At 46.5% G+C, this 23,682-nt stretch overlaps 1 protein-coding gene across 1 annotated transcript in view; it reads right to left on the minus strand.

The window, feature by feature from the left end:
• CAPN13 (calpain 13) overlaps nt 1-23,682 on the minus strand; it is a 582,342-nt gene that overhangs the window by 254,091 nt on the left and 304,569 nt on the right. The window contains exons 6-7 of the mRNA XM_085609938.1: nt 7,822-7,996; nt 3,469-3,543 (exon numbers count right to left, since the gene is read on the minus strand). Coding sequence (XP_085466064.1) covers nt 3,469-3,543; nt 7,822-7,996 — 250 coding nt within the window. The remainder of the gene's footprint in view (nt 1-3,468; nt 3,544-7,821; nt 7,997-23,682) is intronic.

Consider the following 23,682-nt stretch of genomic DNA (forward strand, 5'->3'; position numbering starts at 1 on the left):
TTGGCTAAATCCAAATTAGTAGATTTAACTTTCCAGTAACGCAATAGTATGTTGCAGGAAAACACACCAACGCATGGAAACTTAAATGTCACCTGTGGCATGAGCACATGTTGTGCTATCCACTAGGCTGACAATGAAAATATGTCTCTTGGCCTAACTGTGCAGCCTGACTCCTGCAACTTTTAAACCTGGAGGCAAACCTGTCAAAATAGCTCCTTTTGACAACAAAAAGCCCAATTTTTAAATACCAAATGTCCCTCTTAAGTAAGCCTTGTAAAAATGCAAGATATTTAGTGTTGGCATATTCCTAGAGTAATTAGCCCTTAATGTAAAGGGCTCTAGCTAATCCTATGAGAAATATTAATGTTCAATTAAAATACTAGGTTTGCTAATGTTGGCTTAGGCTAAGCCACGTAGATTACTTAGTCTCTATTTGTAATGCTTACTAAAATGCAATCCAATGCTAAAGTTGGATTTGTTATGATTACAAAGGAAAAATAGCTTTTAGAAAGTTATGTTTCCTGCTTGAAAGCAATAGTTAGCATTATCCTGACAGCAGCTGTTCCCCAGTTTGTGACCACCCTTGATGAGGTGTGAAAATTGCTCCTAGAGCAGAGAGAATGGCTTGTGCCTTTTGGCAGGAAGAGCTGGGTGTGATATATATGACTCATCTGAGTTCAGGAAGGCAGTTGGGGGAGGGTTGATGAACTTCAGTAAATTGAAAGGAATCAGGGTGAGGCCTACCTATTATTCATAGTTAAAAGTAACCATTTTGTTGTGGTTGTGTTTGAAAGAGCTGCTCCATAGACAACCCCCATGTCCAGCGACAGAAGGGTTTTGCCATGCCAGAGTTCACAGAGAATAGTGCGCTGTGAGAGGGTGTATTTCAAAAGGTGGGAGGTTTACTCTGGTAACCTTTTTACTTATTGATTAGGAAGTAGCTAAGAGTCACTCTTACTGGCGAGTGAATTGAATAAAATATGTGCTTCAAACCCACAAAAAACATGTGAATAAACAGAAGAGGACTGGGCCTGGTCCCACTTGAACCCAGGATTGTAAAGTGGACTCCAAGCGCCAGTTGGCTGACCTCCTCTGTGGCTACTGGGGCACAACAAGTTGTATGAGGCCTTTTACCCGGAGTGACCAGCTGACCAGTAGCAACTGTACCTGGACTCTACTTTGCAGAGATCAAGAGGAACTGCTCAAGAAAGTACGAAAAGTTGGAACTTAAACCTTTTTAGACTTCCACAATTTCCACAACTTCAGTGGGATCTTACAGCAAAGGTGTCCGATTTCAAGAGGACATCATCAGACACAGCTTCAGGCTTGCTCGCTGGAGTATACTGCAAATAGCGATTTCAGATTGCCACTTTTTCTTGGTGCTTGTTGGTCATACAATTTTAAAAATTCGAATTCCAGTTCTCCTCTTTGGAGTTTCATCATTTTTGTGTCATGTTTCTAATTAAAACTTTCTCTATTTTTGGAAATTGTTTGTGGATTTTTTGTGTAGTGTTTTGACATTTTAAGCATTTTGGTACTGCTAAATAATTGACATATTTTCCTTAGGTTAAGCCGGTCTCCTTTATGCCATAGCTGGCAGGGGTTGAGCACAGGTTTATTTATCAAACTTGCATGGTGCATCTGACAGGATTTTGGATTTGGTATTTGGGAAGGACTCATGTCATCCCCCAACTAGTAACCCAATTTCTTACACTTAAGACACCAAGAAGTAATCATATATATTGCTCACACTTTCGCCATCCTTCCATGTAACATATATATTTTGGTATTTCTTGCAGGCTTTTTCTTTCACATAAAGCTTTCCACACTACAGTGAGAGTTTTGGGAGTGAATAAGGCCACTATAGTCTTCACACAAAACAAGACAAGGTGCTCTACATGTACTGCTGTCCTTAACAGAACTGAGAAAAGAGACTTGTAATGTTGAATGATATTGCGGCTTCGCATAGGATGAGACACTTTTCGTGCTCTTGAATGTAGGTTATTGAAACAATCAGGATTGTAGTTTAAGCATTAGTAAGAAACCTCGAAAAAGATGACAATGTTAATAGAAGCTCTGTCCAGACGCAACCGAAAGACTGCCACCTTCAGGACTAAGTGCTTGAGACAGAAATGCCACAGGGAGAGCTGTTGATATATGTTCATCCTCTCCTCCCCATCTTCTCCACAAGCAATAGCTCCCTGAGAATGGCAGGGTCTCTGTTTCTGCCTCTTATTTTCTACCCAGACCCCGCATAACATTACATTTCAATTATACTCACACACACCCATAAAAACAGTCTGTGGCCCCCTGTCCAAACACTTTAAAGGACTGGATCTTAACTTTGCAATTACACACTTGAAGCTGTTTTCCAGTAGCCACACTCCCTGTCTGGTGGCTTAGTCCAGCCATAGTGGGTCAATTAGACCTAGCTTATGGGTTGTGACTATGCTAGGGGTTGAGGCTACTCCACAGAGAATATCTCACCAAAATGTAAATATCCACCAAAAGTGTTCCCACTGTAATGCAGGAATACTTTTAGCAAAATGTAAAGCTGGCCAGCCACCATATTAAGGCACAGTTTGTTTATGCGACTCTGTGACTATGACACACTAGTCAGTTTCTCCCAGTGAATGGTGGTTATTTGATTTAAACTGCCCATTATCCCGGCAGGAACATTCTACATTGGAGACCTAAATAGGCATGACCACTGACACTGGAAGCTCATGGTGCAGTTGTGAATGGGCAATCAGTTCAAGGGTTTAGGTCAAAGGACCCAGCTGAGGCTCAAGCGATGGAATCCAACTCCCCCCACCTCTAAATGAGGCAGGGAAGCAAATGTCATCCCAGTTTATACCAGTGCTCTCATTCTGAGAAAGACTAAGTCACCATTAAAGGATTCCGGTCATTAAACAAAAATCATCACCCAAGGGTTTCTGTTACGCTGCGGTAAGACTTCGATATGGTACTGCAGGTCTGAACTTAGTAAGATCAAAATAAAATGTGGACCCCTCACTAATGCTGATGATTGCTTCTGTATTTGCACCACAATAACACAACTACCCTAAATGTACAATCAAAACAATATATGAACATTTTGATTTGTGTGTTAGTGTCATCACTCACTCATTCAAAGTTTCTGCACACACCATTCAGGCAACCATAATATATAAGAACAACACTTGATTGACAAACTTAGGATGCCACTGCTCCCCAAGTCAATTGTAAGCATGGAAATGTCACGAAACCACATAATGCACACCAACTTAATTTGGACACTGTGAAACAGCCTTCAGAAACGTGCAGCTTATTGTCACTTTTGAATTGCAGTTTATTTGTGTTTGCTAGTAAGGCATATATTAAATAGGGATTTCACAACAGAACATATTGGGGAGAACAAACAGTTTATTTAAATGGCAGCTACATATAACTAAATAGAATCAACAAAGCAGGTTCCATTGAGCATACCTGTCTAGTACATGTTACAGTGTAAGCATGGCCTTTCACAAGTCCATTTTCCACCTCGACATTACCCACAATTTGCTAAAACAGAAATAGGGAAACAAAATATTACATAATTTTAAACAACATAAAATGAGAAGCAACAAAGTATTAAGGAAATAAGAAAAGAAGGAAAAAAATGCTCACTCAAGAAGTTGATAAAATTTACCAGTTCAATCTCCATGTAGTGCAAATGTTTTGTTGTTGTTATTGCTTATTTTGTTAACTTTATCACTATGGGGCTTATTTTGATGTTGGGTGGACTTGTGTCTGTCTGACACTGTCGCGGAAATGGGAATGAATGACCTCTGGTCGGCGGTTCCGACCGCCTAATCACGATGCAACTTCACATAGTGTGGTTGCATACTTCCATGCCTCTATGGGAGCTCGTGTTACGGCCGTAAACCGGCCGTAAAACAAGCTCTCATAGAGGAATGGGAGTCAGTGTCAATCCCTGCACTCAAAGTGCCTGCCACAAGGTGCAGGGATCAACAAGCCCCCAACCAGAGGCTGAAAACAGAAGGGGGCCCTGCTAGGGCTCCCCAAACACACTTTTCGACAGGGTTTCCATGTTAGAAAGGTCGGCATGGAAACCCTGCCAGAAACCGTGCATCGTAATCCAGAAGGCAGAAACGCCTCTGATTTGGATTACGGTCTGGTCTCCGACTGGCAGACAGGATCTTGGAGCCCATCGGAAGCTAGCTGGAATGACCGGCCGGTTTCAAATCCGACCGGCTGTAACATAATCAGCCAGTCGGAATTGAAACTGCCTCATCATAATCGTCCCCCTAAGTGTTTAAGTTTACACTTAGCATGGACAGAATTATGTCAATGTAGACATTTAATAACTTTTGGAAGACTTTAGAATTCACCGTGATCAATGACGTCAATGGTGTACACTAATAAATGCTTTATACAATTGAGGACTCCAGCATGATTGAGGGCAGATTTAAAGTTTGATGGACAGAGTGCAAGCTTTCATTGTGGTGGAGAACATTACATCTGCTTTTCTGACATACCACTGTCTACCTGATTTAGAGTCCACCACCGGCCGAGCAGTGATCTCTGTACCTTGATAGGAACCATTGTATTAGCAGTCCCTGTCAAGGCTGGCTGCTTTAACAAAATGTTTTTGTTTTTCAAACACACGTTCCAAAACTAGGGGTTTGTTATTGAAAATTAAAATAACTAATAACCCCCAGAACCAGGGATTTTTTTTTTTATCTGGCTGTGGGGATAATTATTTGTCTTTTTAATTAAACCCACTGAAAGATTTTACCTGAGTGTGAGGGAAAAAAAAAAGGACATCACACTGCCCACTCTAAATAGGGTGGCTGGTGTAATACCTTCTTCCAAAGGCTCATATTCCATCAGAGCAGCAGTGAAAGCATTTTGCTGACAAAGCGAACATGGACTCTGTCGATGGAAAGCTGATGAGTCACTTGACTCAGTTTTAGTGGGCGGGGTACACCATCACATTTGTGGTCAGGAACCCAGTCTACCAAACTCTATATCTGGCCGATAGTCTTTAATGCTGGCATGACTTTTACATTGTTCAAGCATTTCCATTGCATTACCAAATCTATAGCACATGGAGAGTCCTATCCAGTCCTCAAGAAGAATACTTTGTTTTCCTTGAAACTGATTTCGGCTCTGCTAAGTAGGAGGTTGTCATACATTTCGGTCAGCACATACAGATGGGAAATAGGTCTGAAGCAGCAGAATACCCCTTATCATATACTGGATTGATTCCCAATTGCCAAGAATGAGGAATGTATACCCTCTACAATACTATATTTGCTGTTCTCAGGTGAACTGGAGCAAAGAGCAGTAGATCCCATCGGAACGGGTGATGTGGCTCCTGCCTGAGCCAAGTGTCTTGGCTTCTCTTGCATAGTGTTTAGATGCTAGGAGCTCTTGTAATTTGTGGGAGGGTGGAATACATGTGCTGACACTGAATACTATTGTCAGAGGCCATATGTACTTAAACTACTTTGTACCCCACCACGTACTATGGGAATAATCCTCAGACAAAGAATCCCGATAATGTGGCATTTGGACAAGCATTTTTTGGCTGAGAAAGTTGACTAGCAAATGCTACTGTTCCAATTCATTAGGACAGTCTGGAGAATTTCTAACAAATAAAGCTTAAACATTTTTTTATATATTTGAGACCATAGATTTAAAGCCCTCGAGACATGTGGAGGGGCATAATTTTAGGCTCCACATTATATATTTTATTTATATACATTTACATGTGATTTATATATTTAAATGTGTGTTTAACATTCAGTATTCAGTTCTTTGTTTTAACAAGAAATTGTAGTAGGTCATTACTTTAGCTATTGAGAAGAGTATTTCACAGTTTAAAGGTTGCGTGTGTGCAGTTTCTCTTTCCTCTGCAGATGTGTTTTCGAGTTCCTTGTTAGCTAAAGAAAGGTTTATTGTTATGTATTAGACTGATAGTGAGGCCTGGGAGGGGAAAGCTGGCACCAGACATGCAGAGATGATGATAAAAGGAGCCTCCTGTACCCGGTGTACCAGGAAGAAGCAACTCTCAAGGACAAACAGATGTGTGCCCAATTATTTGAGCGTGGAAATTTGGGGAGTCTACCTGCCCTCAGCAACTGTCACCATGGGATTGGTCTTGGACTGTAGGAGAGAGAGACTGATGTTCTGGGACCTTCAATTGTGCTTTTAAGTAGTGTTCCATAGTGAGTGCAGGGAAGATTTTACCCTGGCTTAGAAGAGAGCAGAACTAGTTGTTGGGTTTTCCCCTGAGTGGAAAGCTTTAAGCTAGACAGTCATTTGTTTCTTCTGAACATCTACTGAGGTCCACATGATGCCGACCCCTTCCTCCATTTCTCTTTATAAATCCCCAACCCACTTTATTCTTTTGTCTAGACTGTGTGGGTTTCTTTATGGAACACATAATTTGGATGTTATGCATTCTTTACATATTGTTCGTTAATATCCTGTACTTTCTAATACTTACATTTAGAGTACTTGAGCACTTGAATATTATGGCTGTATTAAAATCCTTTCCAAACCATTTCAAATTTGTTCAGTGACTAAATACATGGAAAATAAACCTTTGTGGTTGAAATACTATCCACTCTGTCATCATTGTGAAGGCTTTTGGGTTCACTGCTTTGGAAACGTATTTCCGATAAATGTGTTTTTTAACTTGTGCATTTCATTTCACTCAGATTGGAGTCATCTTTACTCCTCATCATGTTGGATGATGTTTCCACTGGTCAAACTGAACAGTAGAATGGCTGGAGAATTTCCATTGTTAAATTGGAAGTAGCAAATCACATTCCACTGCTATGTTTCACACATAGTAAATATGGCATGACCTGGAAAACTCCAACAAGACAGCTATCTGATCAATACTGCATGGCTTACAACAGGCTTTTGGCATGGGCAAGCTAGCCCAAGGCGTCAGTTTTCAGAGGGGCACAAGGAGCTGTCTGCATTAAGGTCAAGCAGACAGCCGAGTCCCTGTCACCTGTCTCCAGTGTTACACGCACAGCTGTTAACACACAATCAGCCTGCTTTTTTTGCACTCCCATCTCCTCTCACCCCTGCTGCCACACACTTTTAACTCCCCTCCAACAAACAACTTGGCACCAGCGTGAGATGCTAATCTGTGCATGATTCAGGCAAGTGGGGGTGGTGCAGAGATGTGTTCAGAGACCAGTCACTGCTCTGATGTGATCAGCCAGGGGCTGACCTCTAAACATAAAAGGGGCTCTCCTCTGCCTCATTTTATTCACCAGCAGCGAGGGCGCCAAATGTATTTCCACCCAAGACACTACCCTGGAAAAGGTCGACTCTGTCTGGCAATCTCCCTCGTGCTTCCACTAAGACTTATACCGTTAAGCATAGATGAACCATTGTTAAAAGTCATGCTACAGGCTGAAGTGCTGAGTCACAGAACAGACATAGCACACTTCTGCAAAAAAAGAAGCAAATCTCTGAAGGACAGAAAATCATGCATGGATAGAAGTATATGAAGCAAGAGAGTGTGTGTAAAAGAGAGAGAGGGAAAGAGAAAATGCTCAAACTGAACTAAAAAAAAGGCAGCGTAGAACCAACAGAAATGTTAGGCTTTAATTCAATGTTAACAAGAAAGAGAAGAGCTAGGAAACCCAGACACTGAAACCAATAGAGATAAATGCATGAATTAATTAGAATAGTGCTGATTAAGTTTTACAAGAGACAATGCTGTGAGAAATAAGCAAATTAGTTTTTCCTGGTAGTCTTTTTGTTACTTCTAATTTGTCTGTTCTCTATTCTCTTTCAGCTTGCACTCACATCTCCAGGAGTTGTGCATCCGACCAAAGCTCCAGATTTTGCAGCTGCAATAACAATATCTCTGAGATCAGGGGCAGGATTTTGTAGGCTGAATTGATTGTGTGCACCTCCTGTGAAGTCTATCAAGGCTTCTGAAATGAAACCCCAGTGGAGATGTTGGTAGGAGCCTCGTAGCCTAAAAAACATAAGAAAGTCATAAAAGAAAAAGAAAAATTAGTATGCAACCGATAATTTGTCTTTTTTGAAGCACGCCTTCTTGAGATGCACAGCAATGCAAAGTGAGAGGAATTTATGAACAGCTACATGAAATGTCTTTAGATATTTATCATAGCAAACGGCTCATTGTTATAAAGCTATTGTGAGGTCACATTAGAAAATGATGTGCATTCTGCATTAAAGTAACTTCTAGTAATACCAAATAATTGAGAAACCTGGGGTACGTCAAGCAAAATTCAGCTCCATTCTTGAATATCTGTTTTTAAATGAAGTGCCATTGATAGATTTGAAGGCAGTGTGTTGAGACGTAGGGAGTAATACAGGCAGATGGCTGTAGTAAAATCCTTCACTTTATTTACATCTGTGAAAGCCCACGAGTGGCAGACAGATAAACAGCGTGACTTCCCTCTCCTGCTCCCATCCAGCACTCACGATTTTCTCAGACCACATTCCATGATCCAACATTCTAATTCTACCAAGAACTATACAACTTTTGCATAAATGCTATACAACATTTTACCAAAATGAAAATTCATGAATATAAACAATAAATAAATAAAACACAAAACAAAAATGCTAAGTTTTGACAACTCTATTTGAATTGCATTATAACACAACTTCACTTGGATCTGCTGTGGACTCAAAAGTATTAAAAGTTTTAACACCATTTTGCACAACTTCATCAGCATCTGCTTCATCAATTAGAGGTTGAACCAGTACTGCTTCTTCTGAACTACTATCATCAGCCTGATTTTGTTCAGCATGATATTGTTCAGAGAATACACTGTTCTCATTACATACAGCAGGCTTTGCATTCAAGGCACAATCGTCAAAACCAATCTCATCATCTTCTTCACTTAATTTTCTCTGTTCTTGCAATATTTGTTTCATGACCTGGTTTCAGAACAACGAAATAACTGTTGATTCCACCATCCTTTTTTGTGCAACAACACATTACTGCCAGTAACATTAACCACTTCAATTGGGTTCAGGTATTTGGATTCAACTTTATGAATGAAATCAGGTTTAGATATAAGCACCCAATCACATTCTTTAACATTTTTAGGCTTGGTCCTATTTACTTTGGGCCTTCTATATCGGTGGATAGAATACTATTCCGTCCTCCGTTTTACAATCTTCATAGGATATCATGGTATTGTACTACAGCAGATGGGATCTCCATCACATTTGTGACAGAGTATTGCCCACCGGCAAGATCTAAATTAGGCCCTTTGTCTTTATAGATTTTACAGTTAACCTGCCTAGAAGATAAATTACTCCAAGCCTTCTCCACAACCATCACAAATTCAATTCTCAGCATATTAGATTTACAGACTTCCAGAGTTACAAAAGTACGAGATCCTCTTCCTCTCAAATAGTGCAGAGAAAATCCAGTAGCTGAATAATGAGTGATATGACAACTCCAGAGTTTTTCCTTCAAAAATTCCTCAACATTGTATTGTTAGAAAAGGCAGATCGAATAACTTCTTTCAAAAATATATTCTCAGCCTGACCATTAGCCATGAGACAATATAGTGGTGCTCTCTCAGTAACAATGCCACACAATTTAAACAAAATTTACATTTTGGTAGCAACAAATTGTACATAATTTTCAGACATTAATACTTCGCAGGAATCAAAAACCTTTCAACAGCGGAATCCATTCCTGGCCACCAATAGTGTTGTTTGAGGATCTTTTTGGTAGCAGTTACACCAAGATGACCCTGATGAGCTACATTAATTGACCTTTGTCTGAGACCAAGAGTGGGTACAAATAAATCATGTGTCAATAATATTCCATTTTCAATACCCAACTCACCTGACACTTGAGCAAAACTTTGTAATTTTGATTCCAAACCCCCACTAGGTGGCCACCCATTTACAATAGCCAGGATAATGAGTAGAAATTGACTGTCCTCCTCACTCATTTTCAACCTTTCTAATTCTGAAATGGGACCACCACAATTACCAACTGCACCTACAGCTGCAACAACACATTCATGTTGATCTACTTCATTTTTTCCACTAACAACACTCCGAGGCAACCTAGATAAAGAATCAGTTGTCAAATTCTTGCCACCTGCAATAGGTTTTATCTCAAAATTAAACTTCTGCAATCTGGAAATTAACCTCACCAATCGCGACAAAGCCTTTCCAGATTTTTTCCCATTTATAATATAAACTAGGAGCTTATGATCTGCTATAAGAACAAACTCTTTACCCCATAATAGTTTTTCAATTTTTCCACTGCCCCACACTAGATGAGGCTTTCCTTTTGATAGTACTATAATGTAATTCTGTGAATGTGTATTCTTTTTTATTGGTTCCTGCTGCTCTTTGTGGTTTAAGTCCCCCAGGCAGGCAAACAGTCTTGGGAGTCAGACTGTTCCATTCACAATGTGGAGATGTATAGATCATAATTATTTTTGCGTTTTGTGGTTCAGACTATTTTGGGTGCTGGAGGATGTTGGACTACTCTCGCTGCCTTAGATGAGTGGCAAATCAATATTGCTTGTAAGCGTTTCTACTAATGGGCTTTAAGTTGGAGAATATCTTCTGCTTCAAAAAAAACCCAAATCTTAAGATCAGTGCAAACATTAGGAAACATGCTTCATCATCTTGAAAGGGTAGAAATACGGGTTCAGCAAGTACCCATGACGTCTAATAGGGAAATTCTATAGCGAATCTTTTGTGTTTAATAAACAGTAAAGAAAAAACGAACCAGAAAGCACACACATCAGCAGAGTGATAGCGATACGCTTGACTGATTTTGTGGTTTTGGTGGGAAAATACTGTATTGGATATGAGCTGTTTCATGATCTGTTTACAAAGCAAAGCGAAACAAAAAAACAAAAAATAAAATTAAACTAAGGGGCCTATTCACCATAGCAGTTTGGATTAAGTAAAGTAGTAGCTCTAAAGTACTTAACTACATTGATTATCTTACATGTCCTTTTTAATTGGCTCCAAAATATCTCAAATTGGAATAACAGGACTATATAGGAAATATTCATATACAGTTGTTACAAACAGAAAGGACTCTGCCCTCTATACTCTCTTACTAATAGGGAGGTGTACGTTTCCGACCGGTCCACAAAGGGCCATAAGAGGATGTGAAAGGATGCTCCTGTTGTACTAGTTCCTGTGCTCATAAGTGCTTTTTTTGTTATAAACACGCCTGTGACGCCACAGCCGTATAATTTCAGTTTGAGCAAACTGGGTTTAAATCTTGTCCTAGGAGTGTATCATGTTCCTGTTCTCTGAGCCGTGCAAATGCCGAAGAGGGTCTGTTCGTTTATATCTTTTATGTCTTCATTACATGCATTAACTGTAAAAATCTCCTATTCAGTGAATGGGCCATACACAGCAGTGTTTATTCAGACATACTGGGCAATACTATAGCCTTATAGCCCGCTGTAGCGGGCTATACCGGCTGTTAATGGCCCGCTGCAGCGTTAAAGGCCCGAGCCGAAGGCGAGGGACTTTAACAACAGCAGCGGGACATTAACAGCGGTATAGCCCTGCTACGAAGGGCTATAAGGCTATTAGAACATTCTGCCACTAGAGGGCAGAATGTTCTACCAAAACAAAGTCCTTCAGGGAGCGCGAGGGGATTGAAATCCCCTCAGGCTCCCTGAAGTCTTTGTTCACAGCTAGAGCTGTGAACAAAGACAATCATTGGAATGTTGGAGCTCCGGGCTTATACCAGCCAGTATTAGCCCGGAGCGCTCCATTGTCTTCAATGGAGCTGCCAACGTTCCAATGTTCTAATTCTTCATATTTCCAACACGTCTACACCCCCCTGCCCCCCAGCTGCGCGAGCTTCCAACGGGCTGTCCTGCCATGCACTCTCTCCCATCAATCATGGACACCAAGACCTTTGTGGTGTGAGAACGGCCTTAGTTTATTAACATTATAAGCTGGTACATATGTTTTCACACTGGCATCAGTCATTAACATACACAGCTCTTTGCATATCTTGCACTTCAATGTACTGCATTCTGTTCCTAATTGATCATGTAGTAGACATCTTTATCTTTGTGCACATTAATAAACATAATTTGCAATGCATTTCCTTTACAGTCACAATGTATTTTTATTGTTTGCCATAAATCACTTTTATAAACTGCCATGACAGCTTCATTCTGTCAATTATTTGGTACAGCAGGTTGTGGCTGTGAGGCTTCCCTTGCTTCCGAATGTCTGGCATGTGTGGCACTGTGGCCATGCGTGGGCTGCAAGTTATGTGTCCACCCTGCCCTGACCATTTTTTAGCCTTTTGTTTGCCCTCAAGTGTCCCTACTGTGAGGCATCACAATGACCTTGTTCGGGCAGTTGTCTTTTTATGTCCTTGTGTGAATATATTTATTCATAAATCCTTATAGATCCCCGCCTCGCTGGCAGTGGGTTATCTACCTCCGACAGCTTCCCCTTAGATTATGAAAAACCCAGAAGCTCCAATGCCCCCACAATGTTCAGGAGGAACATGTTGATTCCTAAATTAGACTGGTAAACCTTGTCGTCTGCATAATAACCAGGCAACCTCGGGTTGAAGAGGCCATGCCTCACAAATTCCAATCCAATGTCTTTACAGAACTTGCTCATTCCGATTTTCAGCTTCTGGATTTTTCTACTGCCCCTTGACTCAGTTGCCCCCACTCATATCGTGCTATCACCTCCAACCATATTATATTGTCCGGTCGCAATAGGCCGGGTATGGTTGTCCGATCTGCCTGGATGGCCTCCAACAGGGTTTCTTGCCCCATTGCTTCAAGATCGTTGCTCCCAGGTGAATGTTTACTGCAGTGGGGTTACAATGCACTCATTGAGCATCCCACACCATAGGGAGGAGCCGGTTCCACTTCATGGCTGGTTAGCCCATTCATATTACCTTGGTGTTGTGGAGCCATATGCTGCCATACAGCTTCCTTGCACCAGTCCACCATTGCGCCCTTGTGATGTATGAGTGGCCCACTATCTCTGGCGTTTGGTTTCCAGCTCAGTTCCCTGCGACAAGAGAGTAGCTCTGTGTTATCACAGTGACAGCCTTGGATTTCCACCTTCCTATGTGTTTGATTCAGTCTTCCACCATGCAGCGTGTTGCCGCAGTCATGACTGCCCCGATGCAGAATAAATATGACCCAAAGCATGCTGGTGGGTGGCCTGCCTTCGCTAAAGCCTGGTACAATACTGTGGTGAATTGGAACCTGCCGAGATAGCTACTATCGTTGTGTATGAGTTGGGGGGGCGCAACTTGTCCGGACTTGCAGGTAGCTGCGGGTTCAGCATACCAGGAAGTGATCACTTGTTGCGAGACAATCCAGGTGCGTTTTTTTGCCCCTTCTGGTCAGTTTTTTATCTCCACAGATGCAACACAAAGTGAGTATCCCCCATGTGTAGATCCTTCATGTGGACTCAAGCCGTCCCTGGGTTTGCTCTTGATGGTGAAACCAGCGCGCTCACCCTGTATGCAGACCGTCAGCACTGCAGCGATATTAGGTAGGTGTTTTGCTGGTTCCCGCCAGCGTTAAGAGAACATGGATTGTTCTCCTGAACCCAACAGGTCACACAAGTCGCTATGATTTTTTTTTTTTTTTTTGAAAACCTTTATTTCAAATTCAGGACACAGCTATTCAGCCGACAGCCCGGAGGTTCGGCAGCATTGGGAGTTGGATACAGTGATGTGTCCCCAATACAGTTCAAAGAGTAATGCAAAGGTCCAATTTTAAGTAAATACAGAAAAAACTCACAACAAACCCCAGCAAGGCAAGGACATTGAAAGCCCATGGCGAAAGCCCCCAGGGGAGGCCGGACCCCACTCATCTACTAGTTACAAGACTGTGTACGGAGGAAGAAGGGGGACAGCAGAGGCCCAAAACGGTTCCTAGAACCCAACTGTGCTGGAAAGTAGGTCAGGGGGAAAGCTGTTCCTCGGGAGGTTCCAGATCCGGGGCAAGACATATTCCCCCCCTGTATTGGTTCCACCGCCCCCAGATGGCATGCCACTTCCGGGGGCGTCCTCTAGAGCAGTAGACCGTCTTCTCCCTAAACATGCTCCAGTCCATGTTCTCCTTCCACGCGGTCAGGGTAGGGGGTCCCGAGGAGCCCCACAATCGCGCGATGTCCCTTTTAGCAACCATGTTACCCAGAGTCACCCATTGGGTCTGCGCCTCATCGAGGTCAGTGGGCCCCCAGACGTTCAGGAGGCAACACCGCGCCTCCGGCTGTACCGCAGTGCCCGTCACCTCCCCCATAACTGCATGGACTCTCCTCCAGAACTCCACAATGACACAACATTCCCAAATGATGTGCAGGAAAGTACCCACCATACCACATCCCCTTCTGCACAGGCCGTCCTCCGAGAATCCCATGTGGACCAGCCATGGCCCCGTCACATACACCCGGTGCAGTATTTTAAGCTGCACCAGCCTCAGACGCGACGGGATCGCAACCTCCTTAGGAGAAGAAACCGCTGACTGCCAGTCCTCATTATCCAACTCAAGGCCATCCCTAGTCCACTGTTCTTTCAGCCCCAAAAGCATGTCTGCCCGGACATTAATCAACTTCTTATATATGAGCGAGATCGTGCTCTCGGGCATATGACCATCAAGGACTCGGTCCTCAAGGGGAGAGGACTCCGGCACCTTCTCACCCTCCACGAGGACTGATCGGAGGGCGTGACGCAGCTGGATATACCTGAAGTACTCTGAGGGCCCTAGCTCATACTCAGTCTGCAACTCCTCGAAGGACTTCACCCTCCCCTTATGCAGCACATCTCCCACCTTGGATATACCTATCAGGTCCCACTTATCAAAGCCCTTCGTATGCCAGAGTCTTCCCAATCTTTCCGATTCAAACAATGGGGTAGCGAGGGTGAGCCTATCCTTCCAGCCCAACGAGTCAGTCGCCATCTTCCATACACGCACCGCCACACCTGTGGGCCCCGTGAGGGACGAGTCTAAGGACCGCGAATACAACGCCCTGTAGTAGTTGCCGCCACGCAGCAGCCACCTATCCATGGCATACCCAGGGCTGAGGGCAGGGCCATAAAACCCATGGTTGATCGCGCTCAGCTGCGTGGCCCAATAGTACCGTCGGATGTCTGGGAGCGCAATGCCCCCATCGTACCATGGGAGCGTCAACTTTGAAATAGCTATTCGCGGCCGCCCCTCCCACAGCAACGTCCGTTGGAGGCCTTCGAACTCCCGAAAGTATTTGGCCGGTACCCAGTCCAAGGTGTTCTGGAGGGCGTAGAGGAAGCGGGGAAGAGACATCATTTTGAACAAGGCCGCACGCCCAACAAGGGAGAGCGGCAGCCTCCGCCAACCTTCAACATCTCGCCTCAAGCGTGCCAAGGGGGGGAGCAGATTCCTCTCATAGCGCACAGCAGGATCCATGGATATAAAAATCCCCAAATACACGAAGCCCTGCTGGGCAACCTGTATCGAACATGTTCTAGGGATCGGTGGGACCTCGCCACTAAGAACGTACAAGTACGATTTGCCCCAATTAATCACAAGCCCCGAGTTCCTACCGAACGATGCGAGTACGTCACAGACCACTATAAGTGACTTCTTAGGTGAGGCAAGATACAGCAGGATATCATCGGCATAAAGCGAAATACGGTCCTCGTGATCAGGCGACCACCGAAGGCCCCGTATATCCGGGTGCCAACGTATCCACGCAGCCAACGGTTCAAGGGCGAGGGCGAACAACAGAGGCGACAGGGGGCAACCCTGCCGAGTACCCCTACCAAGCTGAAACGGAGTAGATGCCCGACCATTCACCACAACATTCGCTAGTGGCCCCTCGTACAGCAACCGAACCCAACTCACAAAACCGCGACCGAAACCAAACTTGGCCAGAACGGCCCATAAGTATGCCCACTCCACCGTGTCAAAGGCCATCGTGGCATCAAGAGATGCCACAATAGCCGGTTCACGCAGCGTGCCCGCCCTGGCGATGACGCCATGAAGACGCCTAAGGTTTAATGCTGTGTTTCGGTGCGGGATGAAGCCAGATTGATCCGGGTGGACCAAATCGCCAAGTACCCTAATCAAACGGGTAGCCAGGAGTTTGGCCAGAATTTTCGGCTCAGCGTTGAGGAGTGAAATGGGCCGATAGGAGGCGCACCTATCTCGGGGTTTACCCTCTTTATGTATGACCACGATCGACGCCAGCCGCTGATCCAACGGAAGGATCCCATCCCCCCGCGCCTCCAAAAACATGGCGCGCAGGTGAGGGGCGACCCTATCCGGGAACAGTTTGTACAGGTCGATCGGCAGTCCATTCGGTCCAGAGGCCTTACCCGAGTTTAAAGCGCGAATCGCCCCCGCCACCTCGTCAACCGTTATGTCACCATCCAAATCGTCCCTATCTATGTCAGAGAGGCAGGGCAACTCGATATCACGGAGGAGATCAGACGAGTCCTCGGGCGGCCTGTCCGACACCGAGGAATAAACCCTACGAAAATACTCCGCGAAACACTTCACAATCCCCTCAGGTTCCACAATCGCCTCTCCCCACTCTCCCGTCAACTCTGGCACCACTCTATTGACCCGTTCTTTCCTGTCCAACCACGCCAGGAGTTTCCCTGCCTTATCACCAACGTCATACAGGCGGCCCTGTTGTTCCCTACTGAGGGTCTTAGCGGCGTTCGTCACCAGGTCCCTATACTCCGCCTGCTTCAAGCAAAGCTCATGCAGTGAGGACTCTGTAACCTCCTCCTCCATAGCCCCCTCAAGGGCCGCGATCTCCTCCTCCACTTGCCGCACCTCGCCATCCCTCCGATTCTTGGCAGCCACCACCAGGGAGAGGGCTTCCCCCCGAAGGACGGTCTTAAAAGCTTCCCACAGCGACACCGCCGAGTCCACGGTTCCCAGATTGTCCTTAAAGTAGTTATCTACCTTCTTTACCAGAGCGCTGCGCATCTTGGGGTCTCGGAAATACCATGGGTTGATGGGGGCCACCCTCCCTCCTCCCTCCTGACCTAGATCCAGCCGGATCCACACTGGCGAATGGTCAGAGATACCGCGTGCCATGTGCCTCGCCTCGGATATCAACGAGGCATGTGCGGCCAGAGTGAGCAGGTAATCAATCCTGGAGAGGCTACCATGCGCCCCGGAGTGAAACGTGTATTGACTCTGTGTGGGGTGCCGGAGCCTCCAGCAGTCTATCAGACCAAACGTATCCAGGAAGTCTGGAAGCCATTTCTGAGCCCCCCCTGTGTCCCTGGGCGGGTATCTATCCAACAGTCCGGAGCCCACAGCGTTGAAATCCCCTCCCACTACCAGCATTCCCCCCGGGAGAGTCAGCAAAGCCCTGCCCAGTTCAGCAAATGTGGAGGCCTGCAGGGCCGGCGGGACATAAACCGAAACCAAAACCAAAGTCCTTCCTTCCCACCGCCCCGCCACCGCCACAAACCTCCCCCTATCGTCAACAATGGTGGAGTCCACCTCAAAAGGCAACGATGCTCTAACGATGATGCCCACTCCCCTGGACCCAGAAGAGAATCCCGAGTGTGCAATGAATTTATACCCCTTCCTATTCAGGGCATAGCACGTATTACCTATGAGATGCGTTTCCTGCAGCAGGACAACATCTGGCATTGAGCGTTTCAAAAATTGCAAAACAATCCCCCTCTTGATGCGATCCCCCAAACCATTAACATTCCAGCTTATAACACTTAAGCCTCTACCCCCCATCCTCAAACGGAAAGAGGCCCACCCCACACCCGAGGAGCCACCATGGAACAGCCCTGAGGATAATCATCATGCCTTGCAGAAATAAACCCCCCAACAACAAACTCAAAATCCCCAAAACTCCCCCCACCCTGCATCCCTGCTGCAGCTTACAAAGCCCCCCCAACTTGCAGTGTGCCTGTCGCCCTACAAAAACAAAAAATCTACTAAAAGTACCCTAAGGGAGGAAAAGAGCACCCCTCGCCCTCCCGCAACCCTCCACAGTTACTGCACTCTGTTCAAATCTTCAAGGATGGTCAAATCAAGTCAGGCCGGCTCTGGGATATCAGCCCTGTCCATCCCGGCCACTGTCTCCATGCTCGGCTGTGTCGTCCCCCGTCCGTCGCCGGGGCAAAGCGTCCAGCCATTCGTCGGCCATAACAGGAGAGTCAAAAAAGAATGTCCGATCTTCATGCACCACCCGTAGTCTGGCAGGGAAAAGCATGGCATACTTCAGATCCAGTTCCCGAAGTCTCCGCTTCACCCCCAGGAAGCTCTGTCTCTGTCTCTGCACCTGCTGGGTGAAATCTGGATAAAAATTCACCGACGCATTCTGGAAGGGGACTGGGCCCGTCACCCTCGAAGCTTGCAGGATAGCGTCCCGATCTCGAAAATGAAAGAGCCGGGCGACAATCGGCCGCGGCGGGGCACCCGCCTTGGGCCGCCCGCCCGGCACCCTATAGGCCCTTTCCACCGCAAAAAACTTTCCAAGGCCCTTAGGCTTCAGATGATTGAGGACCAAATCCTCCACCAGCAGGTCCGCCGAAGCCTCATCCGAGGACTCCGGGACCCCGATGACGCGCACGTTGTTGCGCCTGGCCCGGCTCTCGAAGTCCTCCAGCCGGCGGGCGGCGAGGTCACTCTCGGCCCTCAACTTCCGAACCTCGGTCTGCAGATCCGCTACATCATCAGTGAGGCCCGTGGTCTTGTGGTCCAGGTTCTTAACGCGTTCGTTCGTCTTGCCCAGGTCCGAGCGGATCAGATTGACATCTACCAGGATGGCATCCACCTTATGCGCCAGGGCCTCGAACTGTCTCCCCATCGAGGACTGCATCCCGTCGAGCGCGCCCATGACATCCTGTAGGGAGAGCTCCGGTGTCCCAGGCGAGTCCTCCTTCTGGGCATCCGGCGCCTGGCTCGATCCACTCGGCGATGCTTTCAGGAGGGCGTAGCGGTCCATACTGTTGACTTGGGAATACGTTCCCCGCCTGGTGGACTTAGTCTTCAGCCGATCCCCTTCTGCTTTGCCCGACATAATGGACTCCAGGCAGTCCAATGCAGTTAAGACTGTTCCCTCTCAGAGAGAGGAATAAGGAGTGAGCAGGTCTGCCTTGTGCTGCCAGAGTAGCCCGCCGAGCGTCCTTGGGGTAATAAAGCCACCCAGAGCTCTACAGTGTCCGGGCAGACAAAGGGAACGAAACCGAAAGTGAAAGAGCGAGGACCTCCGTCCGACAGTTCACACCTCGCCAGGCCGTTGTTGATCAACTAGGAGTCGGGCATCCTGCCAACTCTAGCCCCTGGCATCCCCGGGAGTTAGGCCGCAATCTTCCGCCAGTCGTAAGTCCGGTTCCCGATGGGCGATCCGACCGTGGGTAGCATCAATCGCCTCCCTGACAACTCAGCAACACGGTGCCATGCATACCATCAGGATTAGAGACAGGATAGTCGACGGAGGGCGCGAGGGTCTCGGGAGCTCTAAGCTCACGCGGCCATCTTGGTCAAGCGCTAGGCTCCTCCCCCGTCGCTATGATTTTAACTTATGTGATGCACTAATATAATTCTGCTCTGGTGACTGGGCTAGCACTACTTAGAAAATTATTGTGAGAGCATCTGAAGTGCTTTATAAAAAATAGTACAGGAAGATTTATAAAAATGGCACTCTGCCAATCAACTGGTCAGCTGTCCTGATGAGGCCTACAATTCTAAAAAAAAAAAAAAGACAGAAAACCATCGCCCAACTATTCTTTTGGAGGAGCCAAAAAAAGAGGAACTTTCGTAATTTTCTATGTTGGGGAAGTGAGTAACTTGGCACAAAAAGAAGCTCATTTGTTTATTTCCCTTGCTACCTCCAGGTGGATTATGTACTTTTTAAAGGACATTTATAAACACCATCTATTATTCTCTAAAGTTGTGGTCAGGATAGGCAAGGAATGACCATAGAATGTGTCTATGTTCTTTCTGACTATATGTGAACTTGTTGGTAAACATCCATTATGTTTGTTCTGGAATGTATAAATGTATTTTTATCATTTTCTACTATTGAAATACCCTTGAATGGATTATAAGAAACATAAATGCACTTAGGGTTGAGTACAAGGATACATGGTATTTGTGAGTTAATTTAATTTTATAGAATTTATTGTTGTGTATGACAAACGCAGCATTATTGTTGGGCACATATGAACTAACAGTACATGTTGATTCCTTTTGCCCATGACCTGAACAAGTGCGTCTCCTTTATGTACCTACATATGCACTGTACAGCATGTAGGATTGCCTTCAGCCTCGTGAAGTTAACTGGTAGTTCTTGGCTGTATGCGGCCCCAACTCTTCATCGCTGTGTGGCAATAAAATGTGTTTTTGAGTCCACCCCCCGGTACAGTTTTGAGTTGCAGGCTATGCTGCTATGGTGAGATTGCACCCAAGCTCTGGGCCTGCCCTGCATGAAGGACCACTGTATGAATTCCCTCACCTTGTCACTGGCGTAGGTTTTGGGTCCTCCCTGTCGCCCTTGCCAACTAATTTGTAATAAGAATTTATTAGAGCGCATTAAACCAAGAGGCATTAAAGCGGTACTCCAAACACTTGCGATAAGTATTTTGGGTGCCAGGGCGCTGTCAATGAGTACTACTAGGTCAACTCCACCGCGTTCCACAGGTCGTCTGGTAGTGGTGTCCATTTGCCCACAGCACCAATTGGTGAAACCCCTCCCACTGAAAGCGCGAGAGAGCATCAGCAATGGAGTTGTCACATCCAGATACATGCCTACATTGATAACTATATTATTCTCCAGCTGGCAGCCTACCATGTGCTGGAGCAGCCCTGACACTTTTGGGCAGCATCCCCTGTCCCGCCCCTAGGTTTATTGCATGCACCACTGCGTGGTTATCCGACCACATTGTCACCTGCCTGTATGCCAGGTGCTCTTGTCACAGGGAAAGAGCCAGTACTATGGGGAATAACTCTGGCGATGCCGCATTTCTCATCAGGCCTGCTCCGTGCAATTCTTGGGCAACTTCGCTGTGCACCATGCTGTGCCCAGAATAACACCAAAGCCCTCACTAACTGCTGCATCAATGTACCAGTTCAGCCGCTCTGTCATCACCCAGGGTTCCTGCCATACCAGCGTCCTGTTACACTTCCTCAGGATGTTATGCCATTGCTGGAAGTCTCTCTTGGCACCTACGGTCAGTCTGACACTGTGGTGTTTCTGTGTGATGCCCTTAGCAGCTATGCCAAATGGCGACAAATGTGCACCCAACCGAAATGACCACTGGAAGTTAAGCTTCCCTAGTAATTGCTGTAGTTCTTTCAGTGTTGCCTTTACCTTGACTATTAGGCTCTCTTCCTCAGGTCTGTTATTTTCTAGTCTGAGTACTTCCTCTTTTGAATTTAGCTCTAACCCTAGGAATGTCAGGCATGTCGCGGGGTCCTCGGTCTTATCATGCGCCAGTAGTACCCCGATCTGCTCTGTCAGAAATCTGAATTCCTCCACCATTACGCTGCATTGCTCTGTGTTTGGTGTACCCACAAAGAGGAAATCACCCAGGTAGAGTAGTTTCCCCCCCTGCTATGGGCACCTTTCGCCCAGTGACCATTCCATGAACGTGCATAAGGCCTCATGATACAGCACAGCCCATGGGCAAGCATTTATCACAGTAGAAGACTCCATCCAATTGAAAACCCAAGAGATGATGACCGAGCTCTAGCTCCTTGGCCACCTTCTGCCTTGCCACTTTGGCAATGTATGTCACAGACTTAAGGTTGTTGCAGAGCCTCCCTTCTACAGGCCCCAGGTAGGGTATGATAAAGTCATCCTGAAGCCTTCTGCTAGTAACTGTGCATTGTACGTCCTATAGTACTGGTTCTGTAACTTGAGTAGATATTGGCATGTAATTGGGGTGGGCACCACTCCCCTGCTCCCCTGCTTTCTTTTGCTAGCTCGCTGTCACTTTTTGAAGGGAACTTTTTTTTCACTACTCCCCTTCCTACACCTACACTCACCGGCTCCCCCCACAACTGCAGCAAGCATGTTTGAATTCCAAGCCAACCCCCATTCGCACTCACCCTTCTCAAACTTCCAGCAAGTTGCTGGTTGTGACCATGCATGTTTGCCCCCTGTATATGGTTTGCATTTGCTGCTCTGCTGGTACCGCTCTGTCCTTTGCTTGCCCCCATATAAACATAACAACTACTCATGTGTCTCCACCCTCTCTCACGTAGCAACCATATGTTCTGTGAACCCCGCTACATCCTGGTGATCCCAGTCTTTGATGGGCCATGTCTGCATTTTTGCCCTGAAGCCTACATCATACGTTAACCAAGCCTTCCCCCGGTGCTTGCTCATATAACAACAATGCTACCTCGCTGTGTGTACATTTTTCAATAAACACGCATGTTACAGTGCGAAAGGCATGCAGCCAGTTTTCAATGGACCTCAGAAACCTGGGCTTGTGCCTTTCCCTTTTGTCCTCCTCTTTCTTGTCTTGTAGTACTAGATCCAGCCCCGTCTGTCTGGCCTCAAGCAATAAAAATATAACAATAAATTCCTTGCTCTTTAACAGCCAAGAAAACCATACTTGCCAGCCCGGTCTCATGTGCTATTATAGGTGGATCACCTGGGGAAGGCATAATGTATTCGCTGGCCGATTTGCCATTCACCCTGCCTCCCCATGCCACTGTTGGGTCTGCCACCTGCGAGTCTCGCATCTCTGGCCCTTGGGTGTCCTGCTTTGCCTCTCCTGTCCTTTTGATTCTTGTGCACCCTGCTCATCTGTGCCGTTTGCTGTCTGTGCCGGCTGTGTTTGCCGTGGTCTATGTACCCGGGGTGCCATATCGCCCTGCCCTAAGTTCTGCACCTGCCCCGACCAGTAGTAAGGACTCTGCCAAACAAAAGATGAAGGGGAGGAGGCTCCTAGCCTTCCCTCACCTTGCCACGGGCACCATGCCGGGAGTACCATTGGGGGCGCAAGTACGGAGTGTGTTCCTTGGGTTGCACTGGCGATGAGCTTGCAGCGTTGACTACCTCGACCTGGGTCCCATAGCTGGTTTTCCCATGTGCTGTGCCCCGCTGTCCCACCATCCCCTGCTGGGACCTAGTTTTTGTGCCCTACTGGCGTGCGCCATCACCATTTGCATGTGTAGTGCGCCCTGTGCTCACCTGGCGCGCCTCCATCCACTCGCAGGCTGTGCGTGTCTCATCCTCAGCTGCAGGAGATTCACTCTGATGCGCCCTTCAGTCCTTGCCAGGCTCCATGTGCCTGCTGGAGGCCTTTTGTGTCCTGGTCCAGCTCGCTGCTGTGCCGGTCTTCGCTGTCAGCTGGGGAGGGTGTGCGCCTCTGCCTGCATGGGACCGCCGATGTGGCAGCATGCCCCCTTGCCAACGACCCCTCATGTCTGTGCTGCTGCTTGTGCTTCAGTGGTGCCCTTTCCTGTGGCCTCTCTGCCTACTCTTCCCCCAGGATTCGCTGCTCCCCAAGCTCCTGCTGCTGCTAGACTCCCTTCTGTGGTCCCTGCTGGTTTTTGCCTTTCTGTGCCTGCTTAGGGGCTCTCCACTAGACTGCCGCTGCTCCTCCTGCCATGTGGCTGACTTTCCTTCCCATGCTTGCCCCTTGGGCCTAGGACCTGCTCCAGCAGCCATTTGCTCGCGTGCAGGTTCGTTATCTCCTTCCCCTGCTGGAGGAGT

The sequence above is a fragment of the Triturus cristatus genome, chromosome 6 (assembly GCF_964204655.1).
Source record: "Triturus cristatus chromosome 6, aTriCri1.1, whole genome shotgun sequence".
NCBI classification, from domain to species: Eukaryota; Metazoa; Chordata; class Amphibia; order Caudata; family Salamandridae; genus Triturus; species Triturus cristatus.